Source organism: Myotis brandtii, unplaced genomic scaffold (assembly GCF_000412655.1).
Source record: "Myotis brandtii unplaced genomic scaffold, ASM41265v1 scaffold37, whole genome shotgun sequence".
Classification (NCBI taxonomy): Eukaryota; Metazoa; Chordata; class Mammalia; order Chiroptera; family Vespertilionidae; genus Myotis; species Myotis brandtii.
Genome location: NW_005364225.1, coordinates 1,610,965 through 1,625,268, shown reverse-complemented (window position 1 = coordinate 1,625,268; position 14,304 = coordinate 1,610,965). Strand labels below are relative to the sequence as shown.

The window sequence follows — 14,304 nt, the reverse complement described above, 5'->3', positions numbered from 1 at the left end:
AGTGCATACATATTCCTTCCAATTCTATCCAACTCTCTTCTCATATAATCCACATTCCTTTCCTTTGGGGAGTTGTCTCAGTAAAATGCTCAAAACAAAAAAAAATATGGTTGAACTGATATACACTAAAGTAAAAATTACTGATCTCTAATTTTCTCAGTGTAATTTCATCTTTGAAAACATAATGCTTCTTTGAGTCAGGATAGTAAGAAACTAGGAAAATTCCTTGGCAAGTAGAATGGGGAAACTGAGACAGAGAGCTGAACAAACTGGCCCAGCAATTTACAGCCAGATAGAGAAGGTCCCTGGAGATAATATGTGGGCCTCACATGTATTTCAGCTCCAGCTGATGAATATTCTGTTGAAATCTCCCCTAAGCCCTCCCCTAATCTCCCAACCTTTAAAACCTCTCAAAAGCAATGACCCAGCAAGTGCTCTTCCTCCTGTGAGCACTGCTGGTTCTTCCCCTGCCCCTTCATCTTACCCCACAGGCCTGCATCTCCTGAATTCTAAGGGACCCGGGGAGACTTGCAACCAGGTGAGCAATGCAGTGGCAGCTCATCCAGTCCTGGGCTAAACCCTTTTCTCTGACTTTCCAGTGAGCTAAAGTAGCCCCACCTGGGCTCATTTCTTTCCTATGACATTTCTAGAGAGCAAAGCAGCCCCACCGAGGCTCTCTCCTGTAGATTCTTCTGTCCTAAGTCCTTCCTTGTTTCACATACCCTCAAAATCACCTGGACTTGTATGTGAAATCTTCCCTGCAGGAAGGCCAGAGCCCGAAAACTACAGGCCAGCCCCAGGCAGACTTGCTCAGGGCCAGATCCCCTTTTGGGAACATCCCCACCTAAATGAATGTTTCAATGGTGGAATTTTAGTCTGAGTGGCATAAGAATTGTGCCTCAGCAGGCGGAGAGGTTGTAGACAGTGGGTCTGCTGCTTTTGTACAGATCTGCCTGAGAGTCCATTTTTGAGGACAGAACCCCTAAGTTGTTCCCACTGTTTGTTTTTTAATTTGTTTTCTGCTTTCATACACTTCTGAATTTCAAATTGTCTAAAAGCTTCTTGTCAATATGTCTTTGTTTAAACAAAGGCAAAGTCAGAAGGGCCTGTGGCACTGAGCAACCTGTGGCAGGGCAGCTATTTATACAGATGAGTCTTGCATGTTGATCATCATAAGATTTGTAGCATGTGTATTTGATCACCATGATGTCAGAATGACAGCAAGTCTTTCTTTAAGTTGGCTTTAATTTATTTTTTAAAACAATGAGTTATAGGGATATTCTTTAGAATTCTGGATTAAGCTCATTCTTTATTTTATTTTTCTCTATAATTAATTTATTTAACACTCTGACATTTTAAAAGAAACCTGAATTTAAAGAAAAAGGCATACTTAATATTAACTAGACCCTACCAATTGTTAAGAAAATTAGGCTATGTATTCTCTTGACAGATATTTTGACAGATACTTAACACATTATAAAGCAGGCAAACTTATATTCTCTATAGATGAATGCTATCATTCCCAAAGATCAGCATAAGCCCAATTCTACTTATATGGGTCACCCTTTACTTTCTATTGTCATAAATTTGACAAGTTCTCTCTTCCTCTCTCTTTCTCTCTTTTTTTTTTTTTTGACAAATTAAAAAGAAAAACCCTCACAACATCTAGTCTGATGAAATTGTGAAGAAGTAAATATTGTTTCTATAATAGGCCTCCTATTTATACCGAGGATCATATCTTAACACACCTTTTAAATTTTATTTTAACTGATATTGTTAAAGTAATCCAAGACCCCAATTTGGCATTGATATCATAAGGAAAGCATAATGATGCAGTGGAAAAAAACTCTCTTCAAGTGAGCTTCAGTTCCATATCTTCCACCAACTATGACCTTGGGCGAGTTCCTTAACCCACTGGGAACTGACCAATAAAATATAACATTTAGGAGTATACTCTTTTGAGTCAAACAAACATAGGTAAGAGAACATGTTATTTGTCTTACTGGCAGATTCTTTGACCACAAAAAAAAAAAAATACAAGCTTAAAATGCTGTTTTGTTGTGAAGACTAAATGAGAGAATTTTGAAATGCTTTCAACACAGTGCCTGGTGCATAGGAAAAACATTAATTAATCATTATCAAGCCTTCCACCTATGCAGCTGCTACCTCCCCTCCACAGCACTGAAAGACAAGGGGTATAAACTAGTAAGATGAATCATTGAGTTTTAAAATATTTTGAATGATGGCAAGATTATATTGATATAAGTAAATTGCCTCCTGGTATGTCTACTTTGAAGAACACAACACTTTTTAAAATACATGAGTTTCAGTATATTTGCTTAAAAAATATCAATCTTGTTATTTTTTGACAAATTTGTGAAATATTTCATTGGGGTGACCTGTGGAAAAAACACTTCTCGAAATATTATAAATTACTTTCCAGAGAAATTGTTTTAGAACCCTCAATATCCTGGATGTGATTTTTAGCACTAGATAATAAAAGTGATCACAAAATAAGAATATAATTTAATAAATACAGATATAAATAAGAATATAAATTCAATATCCTTGCAAGGTACAGGAAACCTTAAAATATCTGCCATAGAGTTACTCAATTTTTGAAATATTAACTGAGATGAAATGTGAGAATTAGTTCAGGAGAAAAATAATGGAAGGAAGTCATTTTAAATGATTCATAGGGAGACTTAAGGTTATTTTTAATACTTTATTGGATGCTCAGAGAAAGTCAGGTAGATCATATTAAGAACAGAAGTGCAAGAAGGGAAAGTGTAAGGGTAACCATAAAAAAATGGGCATCTTAATAATAGAAAGATTGAGAGTGGCTTATTGAAATAAAATAAAATGCCAGACCTTCCCTAACCTGACTGAACATAAACATTTCTGGATGCACTCAAAAACAAATATCTCTAACGCAACTTCATGTCCACTGAATCTGAACATCTAAGGGAAAGATACAGGAATCTGAATTATTAGCAAGATTCTCCCCAACATGACTCACCTTTTGTTTGAAAATCCTGTCTGTTTTGAAGAAGAGCTTTAAAAATTTGAAGAGGTATGTAATACTAATAAAACAACAACAAAACCAAAACACACACACAAAAGAATACCACCCACAATATGTAACAAGTAATCACTAGAGCAGTGGTTCTCGATTGTACTAAATGCATGAAATATCTGGGAAGTGCCATGGAAAATGCAGATTCCTGGGACTTATAAGGTGAGGTCAACTTGCACACAGTTCTTAAACTACCTTTTTCTCCCAATCTTCTCTCTGAAGAAATACCAGGGACAGAGTGGCCCTTGAAGACCCAGTTTCTCCTGAGACCTCCTGGGGAAAGAGTAGGTCTATACCAGTGATGGCGAACCTTTTGAGCTCGGCGTGTCAGCATTTTGAAAAACCCTAATACAGTGGTTGGCAAACTCATTAGTCAACAGAGCCAAATATCAACAGTACAATGATTGTAATTTCTTTTGAGAGCCAAATTTTTTAAACTTAAACTATATAGGTAGGTACATTGTTATTAACTTAATTAGGGTACTCCTAAGGCTTAGGAAGAGCCATACTCAGGGGGCCAAAGAGCCGCATGTGGCTCGCGAGCCGCAGTTTGCCGACCACGGGCTAGGATTTTATTTTTTGAAATTTCCTGAAGGATGCAGCCTTTAGAGGCTGATGGATAGTCTTAAAGACAACTACACAGTCTGCTGGCTTAGTACAGTTCAGGGGACCTGGGAGAAGCAGGGCTCTCTCTTCTTAGGGATGAGAGAGCTAATGTAGATTTAATTATCTTGTACTTTCAGATGGAAGAGGACTGCTGGTGTCCTTTGGGGAGGGAGGGGAGCAGTGACACTCCTGGGTCTCAAAAAGAGAACAAATTTATGGAGAATTTGTTCACCTTACAACGTTTTTGTAGGTAAAAATGCTGATTTCTAGGATTGGTCCAGAGATTCTGATTGGGTAGATCTTGGGTATACCTCAATATTTCCATCTTTTACAAGCATCCTAGATTATTCTCATGCAAGTGTTTGAGGATCACACTATTAAATGCTGGTCTATTAGATATTATTTTATAGACTTTCAAATGCTTTTGAGAAATTTTAGTATTCAATGTTATTTAAAAAAAACACACAAAGGAAAAACAGTGAATTGATGTAATGTGGACGGATGATGTCTTGTCGTGACTAGTGAAATACCTAGGTATGGGAAGCATGTTGGCAAAACAGAATAGTCCTCATGGGTTGAGTTGGTGATGGCATTTATTGATTATTTTGGAATGCATCTTAATGTGGGAAGTATTTTAATATGGGAATAATAAAATCTCTAAGCTTTCAGGTGAACTGAGCTCTACTAAGTAGTGAAATATCAATCTGGAAAATATAATTTCTATAAAGATATTACATGGTTGTATGGATTAATATTATCAAATTGGCAGATGAATTTCAAAGTGGACAAACATAAAAATGCTTTTATAATAAAATTCAAACTATACTTATTATATGGCAGGTTTTATTCCTGTTTATTGTAACTAACCAATAGATGTCATTCAAATACTTGCAGGCAGAGCTAGGAGTTCAGAGGGCATCTCAAGAAGAAAGAATGAGAACAAAAGGAATGGACTCAGAAAATTCTGGGGTAAATTTTGAATGAAAAGTGACTGAAGGCAAGTGATTAAATATAAAACTACTTCCAAGGCTATAACCTGTCCCCCAACCCTTGTGAAATCCTCAATTGTAGACAGAGGAGTTGAATTTACACAATAAACAATAGCAAAACAAACACTACAATCATAGAAACGATCTTGGAAAGTAGTTCTTAACTGTAATGACCCCACACACTAGTGAAAAGTGGGAATTGAGTTATAAATACTGTGTTAATAGCTAACCTTTACTAAAGCTGACTGTGTAACTGGCCCTGTTCTAATAGCTTTGTATGTATTAATGCATTGAATCCCCACAATAACCCTATGAGACGAGTATCCATGCTATCCTTATGTCCAGGTGAATAAATTGAATCACAGACAGGTTGTTTCTTGTCCAAGGATAAACCTAACTTTGTAACCAATTTACTTTAAACAAAATTAATCAAAATAGATTCTACTTTAAATCTCTGTAATGATGCCACTCTCATGAACTTTACTGTAAGCCTTCTTGATTGAGGGTGAAGGAGATGGTCTTTCAGCTAGCTCACTGCCACTGCAACTGCAGCCTCTACTTTCTTCTACAGCCTGGAATGTGGCGATACTCTAGAAAGTGCCCATAAAGAGTGAATTGTAGAAAAATGCAGTTAAAAGCCACTGATTTAGACAAGAGGTAAAGAGCGCTGTAGTCTGAAATAGAAAGGGGAGGATGGATGAGAATGACATTGGAGATGTAGAATTCCAAGGGTTTGCCAACCCTATGGAATATGTAAGTAGTCAGAATATTAGGAGGATGCTAACTGATCCAGAAATGTTTCTGTTTGATGTTTAGAAGAAAGGTGATCTTACTAACAATACAGATATCAGCTGGAAAAGTTCTGGGAAAATTCTAAATTGGAGACAGAAACAGAAGTGCCCCCTAAAGAAAAATAGTTTAGATGAGTCTCAGGAGCAGAATCCTGGAGAAACACCTACATTTAGAAGGATAAGCCTCCTAAATCCTTTCTAGAACAGTATAAGCAAGAAAAATGGATGAATGGACACATCCAGATGGACTGTGAAATGGAATGACTGACTTACGGGTACACTGAGAAGAGACAGTAGAAGGTACAGATGAAACTGTTCCAGTACGTCAAGAAAAGAAAATATTCTTATGTTTAAACAGATTGCAAACAGGTAAAACATGATGAAGGCTGAGAAAACGCTGATATATTTGATTAACAGATACTTGACTGATTTTGAGGAAACACCCTGAGCAGTGCGGTGAGGCTCAATGCCAGATTGCAGATTATTAAATGAAGAAATGAAATATAGCAACAAAGACAGTTTAGATTAGTCTGACAATAGGAAAGTCAGACTGGAATAGCAGAACATATATTTTATACCCTTACAAAAAATAACTCAAAATTCATGTTTATGTTCAGAATTATATAGTCACTATTACAATGCCAGTTATCAAAAATTGATATCCTTTGGGATTTTTTTCCCCTAAATAACAATAACAAGCTTTCATGTTAGAAACCAGGAAAAGGCCTAAAGTAGATACATTTTTAGGAAATTTCTCTTATTTGTAAGCACTTATTAAATCTACAAAGTTTTAAAGACATACTGAGAGAGTTGATGAAATAATGCACATTGTTTTTCTTGATAATAATTGTTGTCTCTATGGATAGAAGTGCAAATTGCTTTTATAAGTCTGTTTGAGGAGAAATTGAACTGTAAGGAACGACTGTCAAGGACAGCTGAGCAAGCAAAGTATTTATCTTAGTCAAAAATGAGCCAATGATTTTTTGATGTTTTTATTTAATTTGTAACCCGTCAACATGATAAGCTTCTGAGAGAGACACAGAGCAAAATAAATAAAAGATTAATAAAAGCCAAATAAGTTTCTATATTCCTGCAAATTTTGACATAAAATCTTGATTTATTCAGCTTCTTTTGAATAGTTATATGTACTTGAGTAAGAGTGTTATTGTCACCAGCTTTCCAAGTCCCCTTGAAACGATGCATAAATTGAAAATTCTGAACAAAGATTAGAAGAAAAAGTCTCCTGGGTTTAGAGCAGGATATTCAACACATAAGGAGCAAAACTTAGAAGAGAAAATGGAAAAATAAATACCCAAAGCCATTCCAATTGTCATATTTCTTTGTGATAACCACACTGGTCAGGAAATAAGAGTGACTTTGCTGCATCATACTGCTTGAGTGCCAGAACAAATTTCAGGGATCAGAAACAAATTAACACAGAATTCATTCAGTCTGTGCTTTTATCTGGTGCAAAGCAGCCAGAGAGAATTGGGGTGGAACAAAGATACATGTAAATTGACGCTTATTCCATCAAATGTTATTTTTGACTCAGTGACTGTGATTTTAGGTGCTGAATTACTATCAGAATGCAGTTTAACCACCAGTTCTCTGGGGTTGGAGGTGGATAGGAACCCTGATGTGTAGCCTTTGATGCTTTATGTTGTAAATACTCCCGGTGAAGACTGATCTGAAGCTACCAAGAGGTGAAGAGATGGACATAATCAACTCTTGGGAGAAGGAACAAGCCAGTCCCAACACACTACTCGAATAACCACAAATATTCACAAGATGAGTAAGAAAAAATGTGCCCCAAATTTTTGTTTGCTCTTTGTATTAATTTTTTCATGATTGCTGTAATAAAATACCACAAACTTGGTAGTATAAAATGACATGCAGTTATTTTCTTACAGTTCTGAAGTCCAGAAGTTCAAAATCAGTTTCATTTGGCCTCCGTCAAGGTGGCCTCTCTTGAGGGCAAGGCCACCTTCCCTCTGAGAGGCTCTAGAGCAGCGGTTCTCAACCTGTGGGTCGCGACCCCTTTGGGGGTCGAACGACCCTTTCACAGGGGTCCCCTAAGACCATCGGAAAACACATATATAATTACATATTGTTTTTGTGATTAATCACTATGCTTTAATTATGTTCAATTTGTAACAATGAAATTGGGGGTCACCACAACATGAGGAACTGTATTAAAGGGTCGTGGCATTAGGAAGGTTGAGAGCCACTGCTCCAGAGAAAACCCATCCCTTGCCTTTCCATCTTCTGTTGCTGCATTTGTTACATTCTTTAGCTCAGGTCCCCTTCCTCCATCTTCAAGCTCATCACTCTAATCTCTACTTCCATCATCACATTGCCTTCTTCTCCTCTGTAATGAAATCTTGCTCTGCATCCCTCTCTTCTGTTGCTGCATTTGTTACATTCTTTAGCTCAGGGCCCCTTCCTCCATCTTCAAGCTCATCACTCATCACATTGCCTTCTTCTCCTCTGTAAAGAAATCTTGCTCCCGAATCCCTTTTGTAAGGACACTTGTTTCTATATTTAGGGCTGACTCTAATTAGCCACATAATCCAAACTAATCCTGGGTGTCCTTAATCACATCTGCAAGGTCCCTTTACCATATACGTTAACGTTCAAAGTTTCTGGGAATTAGGCTATGTACATCTTGCGGACCACTACTCAGCCTAGCACATTCTTCAAGGCATGACATTTTAGAATATTTTTCCATGGCTCCTACTAGGACCTGCATTGCTCACTAGTAAATTAATGGAGTTAATTCATTGATTATGTAAGTAGGTAATTCTGTATACAATTTCCTTGTTAATACACTTCTTGCCTAAAAAGAAACCTGTTGTTTACATATATGTACATTCTCAGTTGATGACTTTGCTTGTAGTTCATTAAAAGACAACGACACGCCATTAGACTTTTCATCACCAAATAGCAATTTATCTCCCCACTGTGACAACTGATAAGTTCTCTAACAAAGGCAATCTTTCTGCATGCATTCTAAATGTATTCCTGCTCACTTTCTCAAGTTGCTTCTTCAATGAGTTTTTTCTTCTTTGCTATCCAACTCCAGGGATGGCAAAAGGGAACAGGGGCTGGTTCTAGTTTTGTTTTTTCTTTCATTACTTGTTTTTATTATCCACTCTGTACTACTATAGAGCCACTTTAAAGAAGGGTGTTGAGAGAATGTGCTTCAGGAAAGAGAGGGATCTTATAAGAGAAGATCCCATCTGGATGGAAAGAGGAATGGGGGGCCTGGTCCTGTACATAGTGGGTTGTGGGAAGATGCTCTGTTATATTTTCTTGAAGAATTAAACCTATTATCAGAATGTGGTGGCCATTCCTATTTTTAGAAATTCATTTAATATCCTGTATGATATTAATAGAACAACTTCAACTTCTTTGTAAAATATCTGCTTGTGTATATTTTCCATCTTTTCATTCTAATACTTGTAAAGTTTTTCAGACAATGCCTCACATGTAGTAATAAAACATAATTGTTGATTAAATAAAAATAAAATAAGCTAAATTTTTTTTCAGAATTGGGCTAGGGACTCCAAATGAAAGGAGAAATGAAAGTATGAAATTGCCATATTTAATACAGAGAGTGAGACCCTAAAGGGAAAATAGAGGCCACAGTGTTTCGTGGGAAAGGCAGAGGTATGTTGAGGCAGAGATATGAAAGCTTGGTTAAAGAGAGATGTGGTTAGAGTGATGTGTTTAATAAATGTTGCTGTGTTATGCGTAATGCCAGCACCTCATTCGTTACTCTCCACACTATTAGTGAAAATCTGTATAAATGTTTTTGGAGATAGATTTTTAAATTTGTTTTTTATTGCAATGATATGTGAGATGGCCTCATGGGGCACTGAATGAGGGCAGGCAGATCCTAGGATGCAGTGTTATATTCAGTATTCAGGGATATATCCTCCTTGTATTATATTGTAAACTGCATAAGGATGGTTATTATATTTGCTTTCCCCTCTGTTGTGCCTCCATTATATTAAAAAATTATCGGACACGTAGTAGGTATGCAATTTACTCGAGTGTGTGAGGATAATTTTCCACAGTGTCAGCAGAGGAAATTCTGATCATGTCACTCATGCACTTTAGTCTTCTAAAGCTTCCTCATCTACGTTTAGACCTCTCTTGTGGGCCAGTTAAAAAAATCTTGGCCCAGGTATCCACTCCTGCAACTGCCACTGCCACCAGGTCTGTGCAGGTGCTGCCCGTTTCATACAATTGCAACTTAAGGGCACATGCAGGTGCACAGAAATGAACTGCCCTCGGAGCCACCTTCCTGGAATGGGAGATGAATGCCCATGGATAAGTCCTCCAAGGACCTATTCTGAGTGCATTTTGTAAGGCTCTGGCCCTGTGGTCTCAAGCTCCAGCTGCCTGTAGAAGTGGTCATCTCCATGATGCAGCCCACCTTTCCACTGCTTCACTCCTCACCCCCACTCCAGCCCACATTCCTGCTTTCTGGGATACATTTGAAAAAAAAACACACAAAAAACTACTTACAAGCAAATTTTGTGTCCAGCTTTGATTTAAGAGAATCCAAGACATTTCATAATAGTTTTAAAGTAAAATTTTCTTTGTACTTGAGAGGAAATAATTTGCCTAAGTATATAGCCTCTACTATTTTTAGAAATGACTATTGTTTTGTGTGTTTTTTTTCAGAGAAGTATAAAAACACAATGTTCTTGAAATGACTTTTATAGCTAACTCTATGGTCACAGCAGATTAAGTGTAATTTTTATATTCAAACCCCTGCAGAGGTGTTTGCCAAGTCTGCAGAAATATCTACTCTGATGCCTGTCTCTGCACGGAGAGGTTTGTAAAACCCACCAGGAATTCCAGCCAACCGTGGTGCAATAAATGGATTCATCCACAATCGTATTCAATTTTTATCTTAGACATAATGTCTAATATATGCCATCTACTTGGGAAAACATTCAGGAGTGTGTCCTTTTGAACATACTTTTCAATTTTTTTTTAAAAGAGAGATCAAATAGTGATATGGAAGTTTTTTTTTTTTAAATGATTCCAGTCTAATAGAAGCCTTTTTTTAGCATATTAAAAGTTTCTCTTTTTTTCACACATTATCCTGGTATAAATTCTGTAACCACTCAACAGTTCAGTAATTCTTAAATAGAAACTGTTAACTTAGAATTGTATATAAATGTTAAGTATGAGAAGTTTGGAAGTGGTCATGGTTCCCCTGTATGTAGAATTGGTTCCCTTTAAAGGTGGGGTGAGGAGAAGGCTGGGTACAGTGTGTTGAAAGTCCCCTCAGCTTTTTTTTTTTTAAATCCTCACCCTGATTGGGAATCAAACCCACCACCTTTGGGTGCACCGGAGAATGCTCCAACCAACTGAGCATATGGGCCAGGTCAGTCCTCTTGGCTTTGATATGGGAGCAAGGAACTGGGTGTCAGGCTGTGGACACCCATCTGCTGAAAAAGCTTTTGCCTGCAGGCCATTGTTCTCATTAAGAAATCTAGCTGTCCATAAAAAGTGCATCCATGTTGTTAAGAGACAACCCTTTGGTCTTTTTGCATGTAGGAAAAGGAAGGGAAGGGATTCCAATATTTCACTGAAGTAGATGTTCAACATACATACCTTCAATCCCCCTCTGTTCAGTCTCATTTTTATGTCTACCCTTGGCTGACTTTGATTTCAGAACTTCTTCAGGCTTCCCCTGGGCACCTGGTCTTCAGCCCTTTAAACTCCTTAGATCCCTCAAACTTTATTCTAAGTTTTAGTTTCTCTACCTGTTTAATCCTTTAACTCACATCCTTATTTTTCCAGAAACTGTTTATCAAAATGTCTTATTTGTTAGTGAACTGCTTCCTCTCCTTCAGCATCCTCACCCATGATATGGCTTTGTCTCCGAAGGTCTCAGAGGGTGACAGGCACCCAATACAGGCACCCAGTCCACCATCTTGAGCTGCGCTCCCATCTCTCCTCATTCAAACACGCATTTCCATGGCTTCCTTGACTCTACAATACTGTTTTTTCCTATTAACTCTGGCTTCTTATCATTATCTTTGTAGGATTTGCATTCATTACCCTTCCTTTAATGCAATTTGTATTACTTAAGGTTTGTTCCTAAGCTCATTTCTCTTTATCTTATACTCTTTGTATGAGCTTTCTTAACCACATTGATGATTTCTTTAACTTGATTAAAGAAGAAATATCGATATTTTCTAGCATTATATATGAACCTCATCAAGGAAAAAAGGAAAAGTTAAAAAGAGTGGCTTTAAGGAGTGGGATTTGATGAGAGGAAGAAATGTTTTTTTGTGTGTGTTTTTTTTTCTCATCCACAAATATACCATTCATTCAATATGGATATACAGTATTACTATGATAAAAAAAAAATACACATTAGTAGGCAAAGAACGACCATGGAAACAACAACCTTAGATAATTTACAGAAAGAGGAAATGTAAATTTTCTAACCTCTCTCAGAATCTTAATTAAGACTATCATTCAAAAAATGTAATTGAAATTTAGCAGGCGTTTTCCACCTCTTTCTTTTTAATTTAAATGTTAACTTTAAAATAACAGTTTCATTTTACTTATTTGTATTTCTTTAATGAGCCTTAACATATTATTGCTCAACCTATGGTTCTTTGAAAATAAAGATCTTCACACAAAAAGGTAAATAATTTGAACTGCCTCAGTAAATCCAATTACTATGATGACTAAAAATAGTTTATTCGTTTAGTGACATGGTATTGGTGATGTAAGAAATAATGACTAATAGTGTAATGTTCTGAAAAGGCCAGAGGGAATGAAAATCAACAAAGATAAAGGGATGTCCTTATAGGAGGAGAAACATGATCTCTATCTCTATTAAGATAGGGGGAGGGAAGAACGATATGAATGAAGATGTAGTTAGGTCTGAATTTTATTAGCAGGAAGATAAATTTGATACTTATATGGTTTTTGTGAAGGGATGTTGGCTCATAGTCCAGTTTAAGGAAAGTTAGTAGGATGGAGTAGGAATGTTGAACTCCCATTTGCAGTTGGTGATCATGATCCATGAATCATCACCCATTCAGTGAACTATGCCAAAGCTTCCTCCTACTCCAGAGTCCCATGTTTAATTAACCATCATATCCTGGCAAGTCTACCTCCTTGAAATCCCAGGCATGTCTCCTGCTTGTGAATGCTATTACCACTGCTTCCATTCTATTTCTCATCACCTCTTGGCTGACTGGTTTCAACAGACTCTAAATTGGTCTCCAACATTCTGTATTTGTTTCTCATCTATTCCTGTGTCATTACTTAGCTGTGTCCCTTCATCTCTCTACTATGAGCTTCCTCATCTCAAAAAGAGCTACTGCTTTTATACTTTCTGTTAAGATTATTACTATTATATGTACTTGTATTATATTTACTATTAAGTCTAAATATATAAGATGAAAAGCTAAGTTGTAAGCAAAAATCTTGTGATATAACTCTGGATACATTCCAGCAGCATATATTCTAAAACCAAGTATCTGAAAGAGTAGTGTTCAAATATATTATTTTTTAAGCTTCACAATAAGCACTTTCAAATTTACTTCATAATATGCATTTATAGATTTTTATTGCATGACAGAGCAAGCCATATATCATATATCAACTGTAATATAGCACATGACTTCTTTAATGCAATGCTTAACTGTAAATGTCTATAACTAGAAATGAGGTGTTTAAATTTGAAGATCCTTTAGATGGCAATACCTATAATTATAGAATTATCATATCTGCCAGAATTGCACTTAAAAGTTAAAGATCCAACTATTCCTATTATTGAAAAAGTAATAATAACAATTATAACTATACCATGAAATATTAAAAGCTGAACATTCAATTTGAAGGTAGCTAATATAAAAATGTAATGAAAAGTGAACCTATAAAATGCTCACAATTAATGCACATGTGCTATAGAGAGGCAGTAAAGAGCAAAGAGCTGTGGAGTCTTTGCTACTGTTCATTTTTTTCACATTATCTCTCCCCTTTTTTGGCATTTGGAGGCATTATGTTTATTATTTCTCATCCATAGATCATCAACTTCCTATGTCAAAATTTTTATTCTAAGGTATGCATAATCTCAGACCAAAAATATAGAGTTTCTAAGTATGGCAAATGCCTTTGTACTTTTTTTTGTGCTAGGTTCAAGGGTTTAGCAAAACACTACTACATCTTTATTTTTCACCTTTGAGGTGTCTGATGTTTCAATCGGGGCCATGCAACTTACCATCATTACGTAGAGTGAGTGGTGTTGGAGGACTAAGTACTCGGGCATTCGTCACTGTGTTTTTCACCAGACAAATATAGCTGCCAACATCCGATGCTTGGACTTTCGAAATATAAAGGTTGCCTGTCTCCTGGGAAATGAACCGCCGACTGTCTTCCGCCACAAAGGAAGGGAACTCGTTAAATACCCAGCTATAGATGATCTCTGAAAATACACAAAATTTAATTGTTGAAATAGATGTTACTTTACTAACAGTTAAAGCTCAACTAACAAAGCCTTTACTAAAATGTTAGGTATATTTCAAGGCCATACATATTTGATCCATTAGATCCAGATGTGTTCAAAGGACTATTATTTTAATGGTTATGGAAAGATCTGGACTATTTCTTAAGAATGCTCAGCCTTTACATATTCATTTATTCATTCTATCCCAAAGTTTTTCAAGTATGTGTTAGATGATTGACACTATGATAACACTAAACTTAAAAAAGATGAGGAGAGTTTTCCATTCTTAAAGATCAGTCTAATGGAAGATAGTTACACAGACCTATAAAACAGTGTGGAATCCTATCTAAT

General features: G+C 36.5%; 1 protein-coding gene across 1 annotated transcript in view; it reads right to left on the bottom strand.

The window, feature by feature from the left end:
- CNTN5 (contactin 5) overlaps nt 1-14,304 on the bottom strand; it is a 1,092,962-nt gene that overhangs the window by 302,652 nt on the left and 776,006 nt on the right. The window contains exon 8 of the mRNA XM_005872208.2: nt 13,729-13,932. Coding sequence (XP_005872270.1) covers nt 13,729-13,932 — 204 coding nt within the window. The remainder of the gene's footprint in view (nt 1-13,728; nt 13,933-14,304) is intronic.